Here is a 26,981-nt window from a genome sequence, read left to right on the forward strand (position 1 = left end):
AAATATATTATTTAAATAATTATCTATTAAAGTATGATTAACGATGTAAAATATAAGTACTTTAATGTTTAGTTGGAATTAAATAGGAAAAATATTCTTGAAATATGCAATCATTCGCTCGGTAGTATTTTATCGTATCATAAGTATTATCGAAATATTAAATTAAAATTATTTTAAGTTTTTCGCGTGTTTTCGTATTCTCAATGTTTAAATGAATATACTATGATAGTTTATATTTATATTACACAAGATCAACATCCCCAGGAGAAAAATTTGAAAGTATTAAAATTTTTCGATTGAAACTTTAGTATAAAAAAAAAAAAAAAAAAAAAAAAAAAAAAATAAAAATAAAAGAAAAAGAAAAAAATAATATATATATATATATTATATTATATCGATATATTTGTAATAAAAAAATTGTACAACATAGATTTTGTTTTTCGCAATACAGTAATTACAGTAATTAGGATACTGAGCCTTATCCGATAACTTTTGACAATATTTTTAAGAATCTAAAATTTATCAATTTAACAAATTGTGCAATCAATAATGTTAAATGAAATGTCATAGAGGATAAAAAATTTTATGTTTTTATTTTTCTTTTTTTTCTTCTTCTTTTTGTATAACTTCAATTATAAATGTTATCCTATGATAAATCTAGATTTGATCTTAATTCAATGTTTTCATTATCCATCGAAAGATTCAGTTTACAATACGTCATTATTATCCTATTAATTATTATATACATTAATTTGTTTTATAAATATAAGTTATTATACATTAGATATTTATATATATATATATATATTCTATATTTTCAATCATAATATAATGATCAACATTTTAAACTTTTTTTTTTTTTTTATTATTATTATTATTTATTTGTCAGACAATAATAAAATTATTTAGCTTATAATAAGGCAATATCAACATTGGGAAACTTCATGAGAAAAATTTCATATTTAAAGCTTGAATATATAACGGAGAATACTCGTATTTCTTGTTATGAAAAAAAAAAAAAAAAAAAAAAAAAAAAAAAAAAAAAAAAAACACTTATTGGTGAATAAATTGAAAAATTAAGAGACCAGAAGGCTTTCTTTGGCAGATATTCTCCACGCTGTATTATGCTAAATTGCAGATTGTACTTTCTACACGTATTAACACACACGGATCCCTTCCTCTCAATCTGTTTTATAAATATATTATATATATATATTTTTTTTTCTTTTTTCTTTTATTTCATAAATTTTTTAATTTAACCGAACAATCGATACACATATATTTGTCCTAATATTCATGATATAATTATTATAAATTTAATTCTGAAGAAGGTTCACCGTCTCTAATGCATTATTACTACGTCTATCCTTTATTTTATTTTATTAAATATTGCTACATAATAAGCACATGCTTTTCTATTTCCTTTGCATTAAAAACTGAGCTAGGATTGATTCAATTACTGTACTTTGGATGTAAATCAAAAAAAAAAAAAAAAAAAAAAAAAAAAAAAGAAATACAGAAATGCGATGCATCATATTCAATTAAAAATTAAAAATAATTTAAAAGTATATATATATATATATATATATATGTGTGTATTTGAATTAACGTTGAAAGATAATCGACGCATAATTTTCATGCGCTTACTCAAAAAGAAGAATATATCTTATTTGATCTATAAAAGTTTTTAATTTTTGAATAGACTTTCTTTTCTTTTTTTTTTTGCTTCTTTTTAAACTTTAGATATCTTTTTCTTTTCGTTTATTATCAAATTATTGATACTTTATTGATTTCTTTCACCATCCGATATAATAAGTAATGTCAAAAAAAAAAAAAAAAAAAAAAAAAAAAAAAAAAAAGAAAAACTTTATAATACATTTTGAGATAAGCTCTTCGATATTAACGAATCAGGCATCAATGTATGAGTGTCATACGTAATCATATTTTCAATGTTAACGAATGTAATAAAATTCTATTATATACGCGTATTGTAACAAATTCGTATATATATATAATACATTGTGCAACAACATTATCTTCTATCACGCATCAGTGATGTGAAACATTTCTTAAAGTTATACTTCAATCGAGTAGATAAAAAATACATCCTTGGATTCGTATCTATTATTATTACATTTTTTTTTTTTTTTACTTTCTCTCTCACTCTTTTCTTTTTTTTCTTTCATTAATCAACTAGTACCAACCTGCACGGATTTTATTTTTTTTTTTTAAACTATCGTCAATTCCTCGTTGCTACTTAATCAAATGATGCTACTTAATACGATTGATAACGAAATCAGAAATAAATATCAAAGCTTTTTGATAAGGGCTTTCGGCAAGCGATTGTACCAATCTGACAGCCTCGGCACAATGCTTCTTAGCTAAAAATTTGGTCTGATCAAGACCGTGTGACTTGTGAACCAATTTGTACGCTCTCTCGACGTCATTTGGTTCTTGGAATCGACGCATGATCATCGCATTTAATTCTGGATACTGAAAGGAGAATGAAAAAAAAAAAAAAAAAAAAAGAAAAAGAAAAAGAATTATATTAGAATTGCGTCTGAGAGAATGATTTTTATACATTAATAGAAAAAAAAAAAAAAAAAAGAAAAAAAAATCTATCCAACGAGTCGAATCAGAGAAGGATTAAAGAAAAAAACAAATAGAATATTCTATTTGACAGGGATTACTGTCAAGTAATCGTTGAATTGCAAAAGTTAAAATTTATATATTTAGATAATTTTTAAATTCTCATCTCGACTCGTCTGTTTATAATTTATCATTACCTTTTCGCAAGCGAAGAGAACAGGTGCAGTAGCCAAGCCTAGCTTCAAATCGATCGCTGTTGGCTTACCCATCATCGTCGACGACGAAACAAAATCTAGAAAATCGTCGACCAATTGAAAAGCAAGCCCAATATTTCGACCATATTGATAAGCTAATTCTATTATCTGATCGTTCGCCTCAGTTACTATCGCCGTCTACGGATAAAAGAAAATGTAACATTATATTTGTGTTTATTGAAAAATCTTTTTAACTATAGATTACTCTCTTTTGCTTTTTCTTTCTTCTTAATTTTTTTTTTTTTTTTCTTTTTTACCAATCTCGAACTTACCGCTTTGAGCGTATTAGCGATCAGACTTCCCGTTTTTCGATATGATTTATTGAGGTAGTGAGCAAATCTTTCGTTCTCCGTCTCCTTCGAGCCAAGTTGCATGAACTCACCTTGCACCAAGTCCGATATTATCTAAATAAATGAAAAATATATTTTCAAATTTGTAAAATGGATAAAAGAATCTCTTGGAGGAAGATAATCGTGTTTATTTATATATATGAAAAAAATAAAAAAAAAAAAAAAAAAAAAAAAAAAAAAATAAAAAAAGTTTCTTAGATACATACCTCAGCTAACGTAATGGTAACTTCATTGTTATTTAAACGCGACATCATTATATTGGCAATCGCGAGAATGTAATTACCAGCGAATGATACCTGAAATATATCTTAGAAGTTTAAATAATACCATTACAGTTCGTACGACGATCTTTTAATATTCTATCACTTTCTCGATCTATATTTCTCACGGATAATAATAAACATTTTATTTATAATGTTTCTATCTTCTTTTTATTTTTCTTTTTTTTCTTTCATTTTTGTTTTTCATACCGTAATAATTCATATAAATATAAGGAATGAAAATCCACATGTAGACAATGCGTTACGAACGTGTGAAAATATTTTTTTCATTTTTATTAATTAAAAGATTTCACAAATTTTAAGTACTTGCTTCTCTTTCTCTCTCTCTCTTTCTTTTTTCATCCTACCTTATTGATTTTATTGCTCGCTTGAAAAAAGAAAAAAAGAAAAAAAAAGAAAAAATGATTCCGACAAATTCATTTTATTCGTTTTTATTTTATTTTATCGTACGCACAAAAAGCCATCATTTCTAAACACAATGGATGGAAATAGGGGAAGGGGGTGCGGGGAAGAATTTTTAAAAGAAAGAGTTGCATAGTCGATTGCAGTTCAGATAATCATAAATTGTCAATGAAGACGTCATTCATGTAGCGAAATTGCCGGTTAAAACCGCGAAAGTCTCGCCTCGTCTTGTCTCGTCTCATCTCGTCTCGTCACTTATCGTTGCGAGTACAAAGATGGGAACTTTGGTTTACGACCGAAAGGAAACGTGGTAGCGGCAAATCGAAGAGGTCACGGTACGTTGTTCCGTTGTCTCGGATGGCGTTGACAATTCCTTGTAAGGAGTTGTAATTTCGAGTTTCACATCCGGCATCACCGAGGTGCCTCCTTTTTACTCTTTTCTTTTTCTTTCTTTCTTTCTTTTTTCTTTTTTTTTTTTTTTCTTTTTCTTTCTTTTTTTTTCTTTCTTTAAAAACAATTATGTCGCTGAGCGAAATCAAAAGTCTTTGTATGTATGTATGTATGTGAATATTACAAAATATAAAATTTACGTATGTAAAATTGTTTTCCTAACAAAAAATAATATTATAACGTTAAAACGATCGATATTGCAATCATCGATAAATTTAATTCAAATAAAAATAGATAAAATTTATACATATATCTAGTTCAATTACGAGCATAAGATTACTCATATATCATACAATTCGCTCTATCGATATTAATTGGCATAACTTTAACGCAAAAACTCTATCGACCTATTTTTTAATTCTACCACTGTAAGACTAATTGTTATTATTATTTTTAATTCTTTCTTTCCGCTTGTTAACAACAAAAAAAAAAGGACGAAGATTTTAATTAATACATATCCGTTATGATTATGATCGTAGGAACTATGAAGCAAGCGTTCTATTATGAAGTAAAGTAATAATCAGTTTACTAATAAAAAAAAAAAAAAAAAAAAAAGAAAAAAAAAAGAATAGTAATATTTAAAAAATAAATTATTACTTCGGTTTCGATAATTATTATTATTCATAAATATTATTTCATAATTTAGCAATTTAATAAAAATTAAAATAATAATAATGACTTTTAAAATATTACATACGTATTAAAATATTGTTTTAAAATAAAATATTATTAATTATGTTACTTTAGTTTTAATGAATTAATAAATTATTAAATTACAAAATGATTTGTAATATGATTTTTAATAAATGATTTGTGATATTAAAAATGATTTGTAAAACGTCAGTTTTGCGGGTTTTGTTAAATATTAAGCGTGCAATGTTCTCTTTTTTTTTCTTTTCTTTTTTTTTTTTTTTTTCTTCTTTTCTTTCACTTTCCACAACTCGCTCGATATTACGAGTTTTGTTAAAACGAAATGTGAGAGAGAGAGAGAGAGAGAGAGAGAGAGATAGGGTGGGGGGAGAGAAAGAAGAAGAGACAGTAACAACCATCGAATTAGTTAACAGAACACAAACGTTTCCTTGCTTTCGTACTTTTTTATGGGGTTTTATTTCTGGCACGAATACGACCGACTTTTTCTTCACGCGTCAAGAAAGAATTACAAATTGCGCGTTTCTCTGTCTGACTGTCTGTCTGTCTATCTATATGTCCATCTATCTTTCTTCTCTCTTTCTCTTTTTCTTTGAGTCGAGGATGACACGGCAATGCGTCCTTGGCGTCCCTGGAGTAACATAACGATAAGTATTATATACATACTTGAGCAACAACTCTCTCGATTAGCGTCTAGTTAATACAACTCCGTTACGTAATTCATTAGTCGTACATATATTTATTTCATGGTGTATTAGATGTATATATTTGGTGTACCTTTTCTTCTTATTCACCTTTCATCTCCTTCTTTGATTATTTTCGAAATATTTTTCATTTATCTTCTATCATTATCTTTTTGTTCTTTTTTATTATTATTATTATTATTATTATTATTATTATTATTATTATTATTATTATTATTATTATTAAATTCAAATTATCCAGGTAAAATTTTCTTTAAGAATTCATCATTCATTTTCTCTATATATAAAATACAAATAAATTCTTTAAATATTTTGCCCTTTCATTCACTTTTCCTAAATGATCTTTTTCAACTTTTAATAATACATATATCTCATGTATTTTTACTATAAATCTATATAAATATATAAATATTCTTTCACAACAATTCTTATATAAAATCGTTTTAATAAAAAAACGAATAAATCCACAGAAATAGATTTATTATCGTGCCAACGTTGACTTCATAACGTAAAGATTAATATTAAATAGGGAAAACGCTATGACGTTCGTATTAATGTTTAATTAAAATTTTTTAAATAATTTCTATAAGTGAAATTATTTCCTATTGATTTTATTTTATTAAATTGATTAAATGTCACATAACAGAGATTGCGATGGAGAAAATTCTACAAGGGAAAATATTTTTATCGATTCAACGTTGACATAAAAAAAAAAAAAAAAAAAAGAAAAAACCAGTATTAATATTTAAAATGCGAGCCCTATTATATTGTTACATACGTTTATAGTAATTATTAAAGAAAGAAAGAAAGAAAAAAAAAAGAAAAAAAAAAAAAGACAAAAAAATAAGAAACAATGGAAAAGATAATACGATCGAACAAATTGTTTCAAAGATCGATATAACAATAATACAATCCGGTTAACCGCGCCCAATGATCCAACAAACTTTTCCTCACGACCGCAACACTCTTGTGCTTGGAGAATTTAATGCTGCTAAAGCACATGCGCTGTGCATTTTGCAATGTCGCTGTAATCGAAAAAGATGCGAAAAAGTGGCTACGAGTAAGCAAGTACTTGCTTATTTATTTACATACTTAATATCAACAATTGTACTATGCAATTAGAAACTGCAAATCGATGAGTTTCGTTCTCTACGCGAAAACACTCGTCGATGTCGTAAGTTTTTAAGTTTAACGCACCTGCGATGCGTGAGATTCATACATACATATACATACATACATACATACATACATACATACATACATACATACATACATATATATAAATATATATATATATATATATATATATCAATGGTACATAGATACGATCGATATTGAGGAAACGTATTTCGAGAACAGCGCCAGCGAAATCTTTTACGTCGGGCTCTATCGTATTCTTCTTTCACTTACGAATATTAACCCGAAATAATACCCATTAACCGGTCGTATTGTAGATACAAAAAAAAAAAAAAAAAAAAAAAAAAAAAAAAAGAAAGAAAAAAGGAAAGAAAAAGAAGAAGAAGAAGAAAAAAGAAAGAAAAAAAATATATCAATTTTTATCGTATCCATCGTTTTAATGGAGAATTCGATACGATTATAAACGAATACTTTCTTGTATTTCACGAATTACAAAATAAATTGCAAAACGATTCATTTTGTTTAATTATTAAAAATTTTCGATTTTACTTTTCAATCATTAATTTGTTTCTAGTGAAAATATTAAAAAAAAAAAAAAAAAAAAAAGAAAAATAAAAAATAAAAAAAAATGTTGAAAGGGGGTAAGTATTTATATCTTTCTTTCTTTTTCTTCTTCTTCTTCTTTTTTTTTTTTTTTTTTAATTCTCTTTAAATCTCATTAAAAATCTTCTTAAGTTTGTACTTCTTTAATACTTAGCTAAGAATAGATACATAGCATTCGTTGAGAAACTATATAACGGGTCATTTTCCTTTCGATGATGTAAATAAAATCAATTACTTCCGGTTCCACGTGTAAGAAAGTTTACTAACAGACCATTGTCACGAATCGCATTAACCTACTTCTATCTTTTCTATTTCGAAGACAAAGTAAGTGAATGAGAGAGAGAGAGAGAGAGAGAGAAAGTGGCTACTTTTATCGATCGATAAGATCGATAATCGACAATAAATCGTCTTCGAAAGATCAGTTCGAAATGAAAATCAATTAAATCGACTTTTAAATTGTCATTTGATATTCTCTGTTTAATAATTAACAATACGAAATTGATCTAACCTTTTTTGGATTCCAAACTTTGTTTACCGATAGTTTTCCTCGACGATAATCGGCTTGATCGATCACATCGTCATGAATCAGGGAAGCATTATGGATCATCTCGGAATACATGGCAAGATTTTTCTGCGGTATTGTCAAGATGCTAAAAGAATAAAAGAAAAGAATATAAAGAATAAATAAAAGTAAAATAAAAAAAAAAGGAAAGAGAGAGAGAGAGAGAGAGAGAGAGAGAAAAAGTTTCGTCAAATGAAAGAAAAAAATAACACTTAATTATTTCCAATTATTTTCTCCATTTTATTCTTATTCTTGATCTTAATATATTATAATCGATCGAATTTATCAACGTCACGATCTAATCCTAAAAAAAAAGAAAAAAAAAAAAAAAATATTTTTTATATTATTGCGATTAAGATATACGTAATAAATACATACTTGATATGGGACAAAGTCATATTAGAAAAAAAAAAAAATAGGTATTTTTTATATTATTGCGATTAAGTTATACGTAATAAATACATACTTGATATGGGACAAAGTCATATTACAAAAAAGAAAAAAAAAAAGAAGAAAAAAAAAATCTCAGAGTCAGGTAAGCTATAATAAAAAAAATAAGTCAATGACGTATAAATAATATAAACGATACACATTACGTACGATAAATAAGCAATGCGCGTTTCGCTCCAATTTTCATTTACCGATTGTTCTTTTTTATATTCAGCGCTACGTCAACGTTAATTCATCTTTTTTTTTTTTTTATCGCTGCCGTTATATCGCATTCGTAATTCACGCTCTGATATTTCTAACGTCACCAAATCGTTTAAAATTTTCGTATCAATTCGAAGTCGTACTCTTGTAATATATACAGGAAAACGATTTGTACATCGTGTAAATATAACGATTAAGATTATACGACGTGTAAAAAAACAAACAAAATAAAAAAATGATTAAATTTTATTTATTAAATATCGTAAAGATTTGAAGAAAAAAAAAAAAAGAAAGAACAAAATAGATAAACAAATAAATAAAATAATCGAAGGAAAAAAAAAAAAAAAAGATCGAGTAAAAGAAAAGATCGATGCTTACTTCATTTCGTCCTTATGATAATTAATAGCTCGTGACATAAGGATTACGAGCAACGGTCGTATCGCTTTTCCTTTTCCATCAAAATAATATGTTACTATCTTTCTTAATTCTTCTTGCGTCGTTTTTGCTTTGAGTTCCTAGAACAGAAATATTTTTATTTTCATCGAGAAATAAATAAATGAATAAATTATTATCTATTATAGTCTATCATAGAGTAATATTTATTATAACATTCGTTTATCATTTCCTTTTTTTCGAACGCATTCCTATAACATTGTACGTGTACATTGATTATTATATATATATATATATATATATATGTATGTATTATCCATAATACATAATCGTAATAACTATTTAAAATGTAAACATCGTTTATAATTCTAAAATGATACATTATAAACAAAAAGACATAAATATAATTCGAACAAAATATTTTCGATATATTTAAGTTTTTATGATTAACTCCAACCAACAAAAAAAAAAATAGAATAAATATAAAGGGAGGTAATGAAAGGGGGAGGAAGAGTATACACGTTAGATAGTTTAGATTCTATTTGTGTTCAGGATGAAAGTTCATCTTGGAATTTCGCCAAAATTCGAAAGGAACATACATATGTATACTCATTGGATTTCGTAAGCTTACATCATAAATATGTCCCGTTTGTCTTTCTCGATCACGTGAACGGAAGCTGTAGTATTTCCAAAACATTCCGAGAGAAAGAGTAACATACATTTATTTGTATAAGAAAAAGATAAAGAATAATTTAGTCTTCATTATTTTTTTCGCTCTTATCGAAAAATTCAAATGACGTTCGACCGATCAATAAATGATTTTTAAAGGAAGAAGCATATGAAAAAAAGAGAGAAAAAGAGAAAAAGAGAGAGAGAACCAGGAAAATATAAATGAAAATGTAAAAACATGGATAAAGATGTGATTTTATTTTTGATTTTTTAACGAGTCAATGATTATATATTCAAAAAAATATACTAATCAACATTGACAATAAACAATGTTTTTAGCAAATTAACCGATATTATGACAATTTGATGATTATTTTATTTCTTTAACATATTACATACATACATACATACCATACATACATACGATTTACTTTTCATGGGTTTACATACCAAGGGAATTATTTTCAATGGAATATATACTTGTATCACATACATAACATCTACGTTATGTTCATATCTATGGCATAACATTTGATGTTGAATTTAATTAATCGTAAAACAGTCTTATGCGTTTGAAGTTACGACATTTCTGATCTTTGAAAAAATTTACGTATAAGGTGAAAACGTATATTTTTCCAATATCCATAGATACAAAGCGATGTAAAAATAAATATCGGATATTCTGTCGAGGAAAAAAAAAAAGAAGAAGAAGAAGAAACTTCAAGAGAAAAAAAAAAAAATATATATATATATATATATCAACAAGAAATACAGAAAAAATAAAAGGAACCCCCATCCACATAAATTTGAATTTCATTTTGAAATATATATATATATATATAGCTCAATTAACGTGACACCCAATATAAATGTTGAGCTTTCTAAGCGGTCTTCCACGTAAGTATATACCCATGTGGTATCACATACTACATACCTACGTGCATAGATACTAGATACGTGTATGCTCGTTTAACAAGTAAAAGTCTCGGTCATATGCAGACCGTGAAGCCGTGAAACCGAGCTGCTGCTTGCTAGCTTTCGCTCGCTTTCGGTTCGACACGAATCACGGATTAATTCTCTCGAGAAGACGCACCTCTATGGTATAATTATAATACTTGTCCAGTTCCATAACGATGAAAACGACAGATTCGTTCGGCGTTCGTAATTATAAATATTTATTATCTCGGTCGAACCGTCCCCATTTTAGAGAGATGTAAAAAGAGAAAAAAAAAAGAAGAAGAAGAAAAAAAAAACAAACTTTTGTCTCTAAGCACGACACCAACCCGTATACGATTAACAATGACTATCGTCACGACGAAATTTATGGCTTTCGAACGATACCGACGAAGATTACTTTAGAAGGAATTTCCCTTCCGGTTCTCTTTGCGATCCTTAAAAGAATCGATGAGTGAACCCAAAGATAAACATCAATCAATCGACCGATCGAACAATCGTTCGATCACTGACTTGCTTTAATGTTTATCTCTCTATCTCTTCTCTTTATCTCTTTATCGTATTCTGACTTATCGTATATACTGTTACACTATTACATTTAAATATCTTTACTACTTTATATTTCATTAATTTAAATAGACTATTATCAATCATATTAGAATTATTTCATATCTATAAATTTTCCTTATCTTTTCTTTCTCTTTTTTCAATTTTTTATTAACTTCAATAAATACATGTTAATAAGATCATTTATCATTAGATAATCGTAATTTGTTTATTCATAGTTCGTTTTTTTTTAACTCGATGTTTTATCGTCTTTTCTCTCTCTCTCTCTCTCTCTCTCTCTCTCTCACTCTCTCCTTCTCTAGTTTTTTTTTAGATAGAGAAATAAGGAAATACAAATACTAAAAATACAAATAAAAAAAAAAAAAAAAAAAAAAACGATTATCATAAACATAAATAATATGCATAATAATTTTCTATCATTCAGAGAATTATAAAAATAGACGAAGATAAAACTGAAGTAGAAGTAGAAATGAAAGGATTGCATACCAATCGTATCTCATCATACACGAGCTTAAGGTCGTCTTCTACGAGACGGTAAGGGTCGACTTGGTAATCGGGCAAGGATCCGGGCTGAATAGTTTGTATTGAACTCATCGCTCTCGCGATGCCTATCCTGCATGATTCCGTTGTTTTTCTGTTCTGCAAAAAATACAAAAATATTTGTTTTAGTATATTATTTGATAAAAAATATAGAATACAAAATATGGAATACAAAATATGGAATACAAAATGCATATATATATGTATAATAATGTGTGCGCAAATATATATATATATATATATATACATATAAAATTTATGTATATGTGTTACATATACAATTAATAAATTATTTATGTTCTGCGTGGTATTCTCAATAGAAAAAAAAAAAGAAAGAAACACTACAACTATCTCCGTTATATCCGTGAAAGGAATAGTTTTAAGTTTCAACATTTCACCGTTCGCCTTTCTTTGTTTTCTCCTTCGATATCTAATCATTCCCATCATTTTAATCCACGTATTTAATTCTTTTTTTTTTACTTCTATAAATGTACATACATATACATATATACACACACAGACACACACACACACACAGGCGAATGTTAGAATTCTTTTATAACTTCTTATATAATCCGCTTATGTTAGAAATAACTTCTAATATTAAATCTAATATTTGAGAAATTATTGATTCCCTCGAACGATTCTATCTGTCAAGATATCTCATTTTTCTAATATTATCTGTGGTATTTTTTTTGTTTTCGATTCAATTCGAAAAACGATTGCCTACCTGTGACACGTCATTTACTACTGCATTCGGTCTGATTGTATCCAAGCATTTACTACTTCTCACTGTTGCGTCCGCTTTATTACGGAGTTTTACCACTTGTACAATTGCATACAATTTGAATTATTATTTCTAACCAATGATTAATTATTAACGACACCTTTCTATATATTTATGTGGCTATCGCCATACGATTTTTCATCGGCTTCTCGTCCATATATATATATATATATATATATATATATATTTTTTTTTTCTTTTCATAATTAATACGTGTGATTATTGTAAAGACGAGCTAATGAGAGAAGGATAAAAATAATTCTTTGATCAACGACAATTAAGAAATTCATTATGCAATTGTCAATTTTATCTCCGCCTCTTACAAAAAAGAAGAAGTAAAAAAGGAAAAAAAAAAAGGAAATATTTTGCTTTCATTTTATTCGATAATTTCTAACATCGGATTATATTTCCCCCCTCCCCCCTTTTCTTTTTCTATCCATATAATAATTGATATAAATTCTTTACTTTGTACTTCCTTGTTCGTTAATAAATTACGAAATAAGATAGAAAAACAGGGAGAAGAGAGAGAGAGAGAGAAAGAGAGAGAGAGAGAGAGAGAGAGAGAGAGAGAGAGAGAAACATATTTCTTTTGCGAGAGAAAAGTTTGATCGCTTTCAAAGGAATACTTACATAATCTATAAATTGGCAAGGAGTTTCATTGCAATAAAAATAAGGAGCGATTACATTCTTTCGGCACACGCTACTTCGATACTACAAACACGGTACATGACCAATAATGTTTTTCTCTCGTCATCGCAAAACTTGCTTCTGATTGTCCAACAATTTCTCAACGGCGTTCACTTCACGTATATAAGCATATCTATCTATCATTGTGTGTGTATGTATGTGTGTGTGTACACATACATACATAAATACGTACGTATTTACGTTAGATAAGTATGTATTATTCTAGTAATAGCAATAAATAGAAAAAGAAAGATAGATTCGGAGATGTATTCTTCCATATAAGTAGCAATAAATGGAAAAAAAGGAAAGATAAAGATAGAGAGTTACATTCTTCTTCTACCTATAACAATAAACAGATAAAGAAAGATATAGAGAGAGAGAGAGGGTTTCACAAGTCGGTATCTTTTGCCTACAGGATTAATCGAGGCCACGACGAAGAAGAAGATGAGGAGTAAAACAAAGGAGCGCGTCTATATGGTAAACGTAACGACGCGTGAACGGAGTAATGATGATCGATCTTTGTAAAGTATTTTAACAAAGTTTATGCATGGCGGCAATCTCCTTTGCGAGTCCACGCACCGTACTCTTTAGAGATAATTTTAAATGTCAATGTTTCAGAAAAGTTAGACACTTTCAAGGCTCAACAATAATATCCCAACCATATTTCTTTTCCATTTTATCATATTTACGTGCATATGATTCTTCTTTCAAATTATATATCCTTCTTTATATTTCTATCCTTTTTGGTTTCTGTAATCTTCGTGAAAAAGAAAAAAAGAAAGAAAGAAAAAGAAAGGAACAAGGAAAAAATAAGGAAAAAAAAAAAATAATATACATTCGAAATGCAAAACAGTATACTAAACGGCATAATTATATAAAATTATTGCGATAAAACATATCTGAAACATTATATATACAAATGAAACATTATATATACAAATGAAACATTATACATACATTATATATACATTGATAAACTGAATCATTATATATACAAATATATATATAATTGTCATGGAATTATATTTTATATTTAATATCAAATCTAAAATATCATAACTCTTGTCGAAATTATCACAATAACGAAATCAACGAAATTGCTCCTTTTCGGGCAATGGATGTTAAAATTTTATTATATATGTGCGTTTATGTATGTTTATATATGCAAATATATGCAGTTACAGAAGGTCGTAGAACATTGAGCAATGACCGTCTTTAATGTGTTCCCATGCATGTCTTACAATTTTCATGACGACTTACTAACCAACATTCCTAACTAACCAATCAACCAACCAGTTCTGGCAAAGTGATAGGACAAGTTCATTATATATTTTGCTTTTATTTTCACTCACTCTAATCCTTTCTCTAAATAATATGAAAAATCCAAGGCCAGTCAAAGGAAAATACGCAAAACTACGTAAATACTTAATTAATACCTTATAACACGGTAGGTCGACAATTGACGAAGGCGATTACGTATAAATATTTTGTTAGGATTATTTTTCCTTTTTCTTTTTTTTTTTTTTTTGTTACTTTTATTTTTTCTTCCTTTCTTTAAAAAAAAAAAATAGATCTGAATGTACAACGTGGGTATTTGTGATCGTTAAATTATAATAACAAAAAGAAAAAAAAAGGAAAGAAATATATATCAATTACATTGAATTTATTAATTACTTTGTTTTTATTATCATTATTATTATTCCTTCAGTTTTCTCAAACCTTAGGTATTTTTTTTTTTTTTTTTTTTTCTTTTTTTTTCCCTATACTTTACGAGCTTGTTAGCTATAATAGAATATATAGGTTTATTGTAACGAGCAAGTAGATAAGTACAAGAATTTTCTAACCATATTGCAGGTCTTCAATATCACTGTATTCTTCTCCCTTCTATATTTCTATCCGTATAGATTCTTTTATTTAACATTTTTGTATATATTTTGTGCGTGTGTGTGTGTGCGCGCGCGCTTTAGCGTGCGTAGGTGATAGAATACGATTTGATTTCGGTCAGTGACATTACAACTGGAATTTATTTTCACTTGTTAGTTCCATATTCGTTTAATTTCTATTTCTAATAATCCGTAGTTCTCTTTATTTTTTTCTCTTCCATCTTTGTTATTACAATTATTGTAATAATAATAATAATAATAATAATAATAATAATAATAATAATAATAATTACAATAATAATAATAATAATAATAATAATAATAATAATAATAATTTATATATCATTTATATACTATTTATAATATACAAACACATATTTATGTGTATGTTTATATATTATTACTGTATTTATTTAATATTCCTTGAAAAGGACGTATACGATGTACATTCGCAATAAAAGAATACTAATAATTGTTTTCGATATCGTAAATAAAGTTTAAGATATTTCAAGTGAAAGTAATTTTAAAATACATGTGCATAATAAGATGTTTTTTCTTTCTTTCTTTCTTTCTTTCTTTTTTTTTTTTTTTTTGTTTTTTTTTTCCTTTCCTTTCCTTTTCTTTTCTTTTCTTTTAGATAAGAAAAAAGAAAAATAGAAAACAAGGAAGATGGACGAACAATGATAATTGACTGATAGAACATTACAAATTATATTTATGGAACTTAGTCGCGGTGTGGACGTAACATATAACGTAATGTTTACTCGACGATTAACTACTACTATTACTATTACTACTACTACTACTACTACTACTATTACTACTATTAGTATGGCTTCTGTTCTCTCTCTCTCTCTCTCTCTCTCTCTCTCTCTCCCTCTCTCCCTCTCTCTTTGTATTTTTTTCTCTTTATTTATTATTAAAACATAAAGTAAGATATAAATGATCAAAAAGCAAAGGCTAATGAGAAAGAAAGATGAGAGAATAAGAACGTCTACGTATTCCATAATAATGGCCGTTAATATCGTTCGTTAAATATTAAATGAATTTGTCGTAATAACCATGAACTAGATTAACTCGTTGCAACCGGTTTTATCGATGATAAGTAGAAAAAAACAAATAAAGAAAAACAAACAAACAAAAAAAAAGAAAGAATAAAAAAGAAAGAGAAAAGAAATTATTAAAACTTTACAACCTATAAACCTCGACCTTTTTCAATCGTGTCGCAAGAATTAATTTCATCGACGATTACTATATCTGCCACAGTAAAAACTGGTCATCTCGAAAGATATATATTGCCATATGATTCTTTTTCTATTATAATTTCTTTATACCTCTTTTATATCTAATTTTTTCTATATAAACATTGTCGATCATTCGCGTCATTTATCACAAGTCGTTTGACAAATCTAAAAAAAAAAAAAAAAATAAAAATAAAAATAAAAAAAAAGAAAAGAAAAATAAATAAATAAATAAAAATCTAAAAAAAAATCCAAAAAAAGAAAAAAAGAAAAACTGAAATACATAATCCTACCATCGATCGAGAATAATAATTTGATCGATGAATAAAATCTAAGATTAGCTAAACTAATAAAAATGTGATGTAATAAAATAATTTAAAGATGAGAAAATAAAAAAGAGAAAGAAACGAAAAAAGGGAGGAAAAGTGAATGTAAAGAAGAAGAAAAAAAAAAGAAGGAGAAGAAGAAGAAGAAGAAGACGGGAAAGAAGAAAAGGAAGTGAAAAAAAAAGAAAGAGAAGAAAAAAAAAGAAAAAAAGAATCGTCTCTTTGATCGAAGATTGGCTCATGAAATGGAGAAAAAAAAAAAAAAAAAGAAACGTTCGTGAGATTATTATACGAATTGATGGAACGAAGTAGAACGTATTTAAGTGTTGTTCGTTATATGTGTATATGTACTTCTGATCGCGAGTTGGCAGGTGTGTCGTAAGATCGCGTGCCTCCTTCTTGTAGCGGTTCTGTCGCAAGACAGTCATTTAAAAGTCGCGCCTTTGGATCTACAAAGCAAGGATTATCGAAGGATAATTGAAGATACTCTTATAACATTCGATTCTTTATTCGATAAAATAAAGATGATATTAAGAAAAGAAATAGAAAAAGAAAACAAAAACTATTTGAATCAAATTATGTCAGTATATATATATATATATATATACGATGAATAAGTACATATGAATATATGTATATACTTACGTAGATACGTAGATGCAAATTGATAGAAAAAAAAATAAAGAGAAAGAGAAAGAGAGAGAGAGAGAGACAGAGAGCGAAAGAGAGAGAGAAAAGAAAAGAATCATTTTCTAATCGAAATTATATATGCATATGATACACAGATAAATACATACATATGTATATATATATATATATATATATATATATATATATGTATGCAAGTACTATATGTAGCCATCTTACACGGCTCTTCTGAGCCAAAAGGTTTTCTCTTTTAATAAAGCATTCCAAGGGAGGAGGATAACTTTCACTCGTCGATCTAAATTATTTAGTTGCTATATAGAAACGAGACGAGGAAATCAATGGGAAAACGATCGATCGCATTTCTTTTGTATTATAAATTAGGATATAAATTAGGAATAATAATGACGACGAACAGATATTATTGCTTATACTTCTTCTTCTTTTCTTTTTCTTTGTCTTTTGGATTTTTTTTTTTTTTTTTTTTCCCCCCATAAATCTATTGAAATGAAATACAATAGAATTTTTAAAAATAAACTTAATAAGTCGTAAATTCCACATTATCCTCATATTCATTTATTCCAATCTCGATCTGTTAGAAGAATTGAAATTACATTCTAGGAATAAGATTTACGGTTAAACCGCAAATTAAAATATACTTTCAGAACCATCATTAACTCCTTCAAGCATAATATACTAATGCAAAACCACAATTACCATATATAATCATTAATTCGATAATAAAAACGAAGCTTGATAATAATTATACGAATAAAAAGAGAGAGAGAGAGAGAGAGAGAGAGAGAGAAAAAGGAAATAAAAAAAATAGAAGGAAAAATATCAAAGTAAATTCTTATAAATTATTCATTCACTTTATATTTTATATACATATATTTAAATGTGCCTATAAAAATACAAATATCACATTTTGATAATATATTTGTGGAAATACAAATATTCTCTTAATATTAGATTTCGTAAGATAATTTCAGAGATGTTTCAAGTATTACGAAAAATTAAAATTATTTTAATAATCATACTTTTATTTGATTTATATTTATATTCGATTTTAATATCAATAATTTCAATAAAAGAAAAAAAAAAAACTTATTATCATTACGCAAAAATAGAAACAAAAAAATATTATAAATTTTAATCAAAAAGTATCTGTATAATGTAATCACCATTGAAATGTTTTATTTCCTTAAATGAATTATGAATTACGATATTTAATTATTATCTATTTACGCATGTCCGTTTACATTTTTTATTATTAATGTACGATATATATATATATATATATATATATATATATATATATATAAATGGATAAATAAATAGATAATTAAAAAAAAAAAGAAACACCAAAAAAAAAGAAAACTAAAGAAGAAAAGAAAAGATTATATTTTGATTATTAAGAATCAAGGAAGATAAGCAAAGATGTTATAGAAGGAAAAAGGAGTTCTCGTTCCTCAACGAACGATATCGAATGTCAAGATATACGGAGAGGGAAAATATACTTTCTGTGTATACTTCAAACGACCCACATTCTGGAATCGTTCGTTCATTCGCTCTCTCACTCGCCTTTAACGAGCGGAACGTTTCGACGAATCAAGGTCGCTCTCTCACGAATAATCCGAGTCGATGCACTGCCGATGCATTTGCCTTCATGTTACCTTCATCTCCTGTCCAGAAGACAAATTTTGTTTTCGAATTTGTTTCGTATTTTTTTTTTATTTGCGTCGAATTTGATTATAAAAAAAAAAAAAAAAAAAAAAAGAAAAAAAAGAAAAATAAAAAGAAAAAGAAAAGAAGAAAGAAATGATCGATAGATTTAATCTTTTCGTTTAAAAAAAAAAAAAAAAAAAAAAAAAAAAAACAACAACACAAAGAAACAAATGTAAATATTACTTTAAGAAATTTTCTTATCATATAAATAAAATTTCAAGATAAAATTATCTTTCTTTTCGTATTCTTGTTAGCGTTTAATTCGTTAAACTCTGTTATCATTTAACATCAAGCTCAATAAAGAAAAGGAAGAACGAACGAATGATAATTTTTCTCCTCTCTGTTGTATCTTTTTGTTAACTAATCTTTAAAATATATCACAAATTTATTTTAAATAAATTAATTGTAAATAACATAAAGCGGATTTTCGTTAATATATCATTGGTTATTAATATATCACGAAATATATTCCCGGATACTTTAGGATAATTAAAAATAGAATATCTGACGATTTTATGTTAGATGTGTTTAGGACAATTTTATTATTTCTTTTTTTCATGTTTTTTTTTTTTTCTTTTTTTTTTACGTGAAAATTATTCAATTTATATTTCCTTAACGATAGGACGGTAAAAATACGTTACTTCAATTAAAATATCTTATTAGTAATAAATAAATATTTGTCCAAGGCCTCTTAATTTTAAAGAGAGAAATAAAATGTACTTTTCTTTCCGAGCTCGATTTAGCAATAATCAAAAGCGATAAAAATTTTATAGTTTCGACAAGTTTAAGTTAAAGCAACAAGTTTAAGCAACAGTTAAAACAACAAGTTAAGCAAAATAAAAAGGAAATAAATAAATCATTTAATTAAAAGACTGACGAAAATAAATCTTAATGCTAATAACAGTTCGTGAGTGTCTATGTATAATTCCACGTGGCAAGGACAAGACTTTCGACCTTCAAATATAGATTACAAATTATACAGATGTTTATTACTAGGAAAAGAGAAAGGGGGGGGGAAGAAAAAAGAGAAAGAGAAAGAGAAAGAGAGAAAGAGAGAAAGAGAGAGAGAGAGAGAGAGAGAGAGAGAGAGAGAAAGATAAATAGCATTGACCAATTGAAAGGAATTCGAAGAGAGATTCGATGATCTTTTTCTTCTTTTGACCAATAAAATACCTACTGAATCGTATAGGCTCCATAGTACCTACGTAGAAAATAAATCTGTCTAAACGATTTAAAGAGAAAATTAAATATATATACATATATATATATATATATATATATATATATATATATATATATATTCTTAAAAAATCGATAATGATTACCAACAAATTACGAATTTTTCAAAAAATTTTACTCAACTAGAAGAAAATCTGATCGCTATATTTGAAAATAACAAGACCAAAGAAACATCAAGTATGAGAAATAAATTGTATATAACTGATGTCGAAATAAAAAATAAAATTTATCAAAATTATTTATGTATCATACAAACGAAACGATAAATCCATTCTTGAACAGTTTTATCAATTCTCGTATTGACCTTGTCGATTGAAATTGTAAAATACACTTGAATTTCATTCAATCCGTATGAAAGTCCTTATAATTCTTCGAATTAAAAGTTGAAATGGTGTTATCACGTTTTTCTAAAAATTTCTTAAACGTAAACGATGATTTCTTTTCTTTTTCATTACTTATTATTATTGTTATTATCATTTATATATATATATATATATATATATATATTTTTTTTTTTTTTCTTTCGAAAGAGAAAAGGAAAGAGAGATCCTTTATCAAATTTCAACATTAAAAGTTGTAGCACTATAAAGCGATTTTATGTAACATCGAGAGAAGCCGGAATAAATGTCTCACGTTCAGAATTATTTAACGCCGCCCAATCGGTCGTCCGTCATGGGACTAATCAAACTTTCACTCCATCTTTCGACATATATATATATATATATATATATATATATATATATATATATCTTAACAATATATATATATATAAAGATTGTTTCTCTTTTCTGCAAATACGTGGGAGAGAAAACAAAAAAAATTCTCGCGTTGGAAACTTTAATGCGTTTAAACAATAGAAAAAGAAAAAAAATATATATATATTCGTACATATGGCCTTCGAAAAAATAAATGAAAAAAATAATCAAAGAGGAAGAGAAAATGATTTACACTAGTTCAATCCCTGTATCTCCGGCGTTTCGTTGTGAGAAAGTGGAGTTTTGCTTAAGTAAGTACTATTATCATTACGTTAATTCAAATGACCTTGACGAGTGTCGATTCTTTTTCTTTTCTTTCTATCTTCTTCACGAGAAAATAAAATAGAAAGCTGGTCGAGTCGCTGACGGATCGTTGTTAAAAATTAATTAAGACTTTTAGATCTTAACTAATTATCAATATAACACTAACAATGAATATATATATATATATATATATATATATAACAAAAAAATTTACAAAATAAAAAGGACGCTACATAATTAGATAAAACAATATAAAGAGGGTCAAGCAGCAAACAGAAACTTGAAGTATAAAAAAAAAAAAAAAAGAAGAAAAAGAATGTTGGGATAAAAAAAAGAATGAACCATTTGGTCGGCCAGCACACATAATGGTATCCGCATATATCTACCATATGTATGTGTGTGTATATTATATGTATATATATATATATATATATATATATATATATATATACATATTTACTCTACGCATACATGTAAGAAAAAAAATGTACGTGTACACACGTACAAAGAGAACGATATAACCGGGTTCAACTTTTACTGGGATTCACATTTGGGTATCGAGGGCAGCCTAGACGTCATTCTCGTCCACCAGGTGAAACTGACCATTTCGTGTGACCGCCGCCAAGTGAAATGTTATTTTTTTAAATCTTGTCCTTTTATTTTTAATTATATAAAAATTTATTTTCATATTTTTTCAATCGATTTAAAAAAAAAAAGAAAAATTATACAATCCTAATTAGTACAATTTTTATATCCTTTCTAATGGATTATATTAATTCTTACGAACAATTTTTTATTAATTAAATAACATCATAAATATTCTCTGTCAAAATCAAAGACCACGAGTCAAATATCATTTTAATTTTATTTTTCTTTCTTCTTTTTTTTTCATTTTAAATCGATTCTAAATGTTTATTTAATCGTTATAACTTCATCGTTTTCACTAAAATAAAATATTAAATTTACATTCCTATGTACAGTTATAATTATGATATCATTTCATTAATCACATCCATTTATATCGTAGATCACGAAGAATAAAATGATTTTTAATTAATGATGATAACATCGTACTGTATACTATGACAAGTGTTATTTTAGTCTTTTATCAAGGACGGATATATCAGGATATATTCTATAGTTCATTCAAGGATTAGCAAATTAACACGAAGATCGTAGAATTTCTTGAGGAAAAGGTAGAGAAGGGAATAAAGATCCTTGGAGTTTCGCGATGAATCTCTAAGAATTTTCGTGATAGTATTGACAATGAGAATAAGGAGGATTATTTGTATTACAATCGAATATGCATGATGCGACGTCTCCTTCGATATATATGTACTGGTCGATTACCAAGCAGAGTCTACGCGTATTCATTTGCATTGGAAAAAATGCGGAAGAAACAAGAGGGAAAGCCCGACGTAAGAAATTAGATGAATTAATTTGAAAATTTATTCGTAAGAAAACGAGAGAGAGAGAGAGAGAGAGAGAGAGAGAGAGAGAGAGAAAGAGGGAGAGACTTAATAAAGAAAAAATTTTGTTCTAATTATTTGATATATCTACACATTCATTTGGTCTTTTCTAGTTTTATTAATATAATAATAATAATAATTATAATAATAATAATTATTATTATATTAATAAAACCAGATAATTATTATAATTATTATTATTATTATTATTATTATTATTATTATTATTATTATTATTATTATTATATAATTATTATTATTATTATTATCAATTTCTTATAATATTTATTTTTAATTTTGACATTACCCAAACTATATATCGATAGATATAAATTATCTATATTATTAATTATTTTTTAACAATAGATGTATCACTTCAAATTTGTCATTATAAAAAAAAAAAAGAGAAAAAAGTACGGACATATTGACAAAAAAAAAAAAAAAAAAAAAGAAAAGAAAGGATGGTTATGCGTGCGAAATATCTACAGTAGCCAAATTGAATCTATTCGCATATCGGGCGAGTAAATTCCGCTGGGTCCCTCCGTTCATTCATGCAGGTAACGTTCAATTGACGCACTCGCGACAATGAATGATTCATCTGTTACACCGTGAATGGAGAAGTCGTTCGAATGTGCTAATATTTGCCATAAATTACAATTACTTCTTCTATATTTCTATTTACTTATTATCTAATATTATTATCGAAAAAAACATGAATAGCGTGCACGCGAATACAATGGAATTAGTTTTATTATTAATAGCACGAAAATAAAGAACAGATAGAGAAAAGCTTAGAGGTGAAGAAAGTAAGAGAGAGATAGATAGATAGATAGATAGATAGATAGATAGATAGAGAGAGAAAGAGAGAGAGAGGGAGAAAGAGAAAATGTGGTAGTATATATATAGAAGTATATTAAAAGAAAGATATTCCGATTGTCTTACCGTCAAGTAAAAAAAATAAATTAATCGATTAATAAACTTGTCATTAATCGGTCAGTTTTATATAGATCTTCTTTGATATAGATTTATGAACATGATATCAATGAAAATGATCATCGAGCCCTTCGTTACCATATTTATATTTTCTAACAAAATATTTATTACATAAATTATTTGATTTATGATATATATATATATATATATATATATATATATATATATATATATCTAATTATATATAATTTTCTAATATAATATATTAGAAAACTAATAAAATAAATATAATATATTAATAAATATATATATATATATATATATATAATTTTCAATCAACAATAAACCATATAATAATAAAATAAATCAGCACGATTATTATATTACATAAAATGCAGATAAATTTTTTGTTGATATGCTTAAGCAAATATTTTTATAATCCACTTATTACATAATAAGTCAATTTAAGATTAATAAAAAAGAAAATTAATAGAGCTAAGCGATAATAAACAGAAATGCATATAATTGGAATTTCATATAATTTCAAAGTAGAAGAATTTTTTATTTTTCTTTTATTCTTTTTTTTCAATTTATTTATTTATTTTTTTTCCTTTGATATATATAAACATTTATATTTGTTTCTTATTTTTATTTGAACGTACAAAATTATAAACGATACATCTTTGAATTAATAATATGAAACTAATAAAATAATAATTTAGAATGAATAATATGAAATTAATAAAACAAAAATTAATTTCAATATTCAAAAAAAAATCGGCTAGATCGATTATATTCCTACCAATTATAGAATATTTACCGTTAAAATCCCCTCCCCCCCTTTCTTTCTCTCTCTCTCTCTCTCTCTCTTCAGAAATATTCATGAATATTGTATAAGATAATAAAACAGAATAAAATTCTAATGAATTGGATGAAATAAAAATAAGAAATAAATAAGGAAGAAGACGTGGACGTCCAATGCAATCCAAGTTAATATATGGAAACGACAAGAAAAGATAAAAGAATTTATATTTTTTATAATCGAATATATCGAAAAAATCAAGACCATTCAAACGAGACACATATGAAAAATTTCTCGCAAATAATCGGCTAACCTACTAATAAGGAAGATCTCGAAAATTTCGTTCTCATCTTTACAACCGGTTCTCATTCGTCAATTGGATAATATTTACCATTACGAACCTAACTTTATAAACTCAAAGAATATTTCTAGGTAGTAAGGGGAACATTTACCCAAAGATTGCGTAATATGAATAAGCAAGTCGTTCAATCTATGGCTAAGCAAGGCGTGCCATTAAGTGATCCGAAGAATTTCAAAATCCAACTCTTTCCTCTTTTGACTTTTGTACGAGAAAGTTTCTCAGTATATTTGACATTCGAAACTCAATGTAATCGTCATCGACGAAATCTGCTATTTTCTAAGATATACCTATTTATTTTTTCTCGATATTTACGATCATTACGATCTTCTCGTTTTCTTTTTTTAAAGAAGAAAAAAAAAAAAGAAAAAAGAATAGAAAATATCTGTTTGTTGATTCAACACAAATACTTTCAATTTTGGCATTAATCAAATTAAAAATTTATTATTACACGAGGAAATATTTGTCAAAACATTATAGCATTAAACATAATTATTTCGTTCTCCGTGATATATCAATATACGAATGATTTCTATCTTGCTGCGTCGCGCCATACGACGATTTGAATTCGAAAGTTACAACGAGTAGAATGCGCATGCGTCGGTTGTATAAATGTCGCTCTTCTAGTCAAGTTAGTACTACTTCTTTAATCTGCTAGATAAAATCAAACGTAAAATATTCGCAAGAAAGGATGGATTTTCTGTGTTAAACGATTCTCATTTTTTTTTCACGTATTCATCCTTTTCTTTTTGAGAGATGAAAAGAGAAAGTTCTTATTTTAAATGATCATTATAAGACGAGAGTTGGAATCACGTGGTCGCAGGCGTCTTATGTCGTCTGCTATAAACAGCTGTTCCGATAGAAGGCACAGAAGAGCGCAAAATCCGTTCATTCTTAAAATGTATAGGTCAGGTCAAATGTAGATAAATACAAATTTTCTTTTAGATTTGAAACATTGTCGACGAAAAACTAACAACTGGTATACCATTAAAACTGACGTTATATTTTCATTCAATATTAAGTCGTCCATTAAAACCATTTTTAACAAAAATGTATATATATATATATGTGTGTATTTAAATTTGGTGCTATTCGCGTGTTACATAAGTTTCAACGAGAACACAAAGCATAGAACAATAACAACGACTACTTTGATAATTTTCATCCCGAAAATTTTTTACGTAATCTCTCAAGATTCCAATGTTTTACGTAATCTCTTAAGTTTTCAAAGTTAGATTACTTTCTCTTAAAGGAACTTTTAAATTTCGTAGACTCGTCAACATGTGTATAAAAGAATTTTCAAATTTCATAGATTCGCCATCATGTGTTTACATAAATCATTAGATAAACGAGACAGATGTACGTTTTAGTCTAATTAAATAGTTCATACCGGTTGAGGTTATGTTCAAATAACGTAAGAAATCTCGAGAAAGCTGAATGAAAGTGATCAAATTATGTTTTCCAATCGTAAATTACAATCGAGAGGTATACTTAAACGATGAAAAGAACGTATTAATTTGAAGAACTTTCGAAATTATTATTGATTAATATTATACACATAATATTGGATATATCTTATGAGTCTAAAGACTCAGTAAGAAACGATATAAAAAGAAAGTGGACAAGAATACGGCTTACCTGACATTGTTTCTCCGTCGGGCTTATGGCTCGTTCGATCTCCACTCGTGACTTGGTAAATGTTGTTGAAAGTTTCTTTCGTATTTCAGAAAAATGTCCGAACTGGCACAGTTTTTCCGCACGAGCACAAAGCCGACTCGACCCTATACACGCCATAGCGAAAACTGTAGTGAGTCGAGCCAGCCAACTTGTGAAGACTTTCGACCTAGACTAATCCCCACCGATATTTCTCAAAGACGTGAACCTCTCCCCCACTCTATCCCCACTTCTTTGCTCACGATTCGTTTTCCCAATACGTTATTTCTTTAAATGTACACTCCCAAAGAGTGCGTTCCTTCTCCATGCGAGAGAGTTTTGTATATGTAGCGTATCGTTCAGTGACGTTGCCGCGTCTTACTAATATTATCGTAGTGGTACGATCGTAAATCGTAAGAAATGCATGATCGTAAGAACGTGTATTCTCATTTTTGAC

The 26,981-nt window shown here is 27.0% G+C and overlaps 1 protein-coding gene across 1 annotated transcript; it reads right to left on the reverse strand.

The window, feature by feature from the left end:
• Positions 1–380: 380 nt before the first annotated feature.
• On the reverse strand, positions 381–26,794 carry LOC124426810 (all trans-polyprenyl-diphosphate synthase PDSS1). Its single transcript, XM_046968948.1, has 8 exons — positions 26,510–26,794; positions 11,701–11,853; positions 9,010–9,146; positions 7,927–8,068; positions 3,400–3,489; positions 3,116–3,247; positions 2,787–2,981; positions 381–2,493 (listed from the first exon to the last, which is right to left on the reverse strand). The coding sequence occupies exons 1-8, from the start codon at positions 26,663–26,665 to the stop codon at positions 2,272–2,274; spliced, it is 1,227 nt and encodes a 408-aa protein (XP_046824904.1). The 5' UTR covers positions 26,666–26,794; the 3' UTR covers positions 381–2,271.
• Between the last annotated feature and the right edge of the window lie 187 nt (positions 26,795–26,981).

The sequence above is a fragment of the Vespa crabro genome, chromosome 9 (assembly GCF_910589235.1).
Source record: "Vespa crabro chromosome 9, iyVesCrab1.2, whole genome shotgun sequence".
NCBI classification, from domain to species: domain Eukaryota; kingdom Metazoa; phylum Arthropoda; class Insecta; order Hymenoptera; family Vespidae; genus Vespa; species Vespa crabro.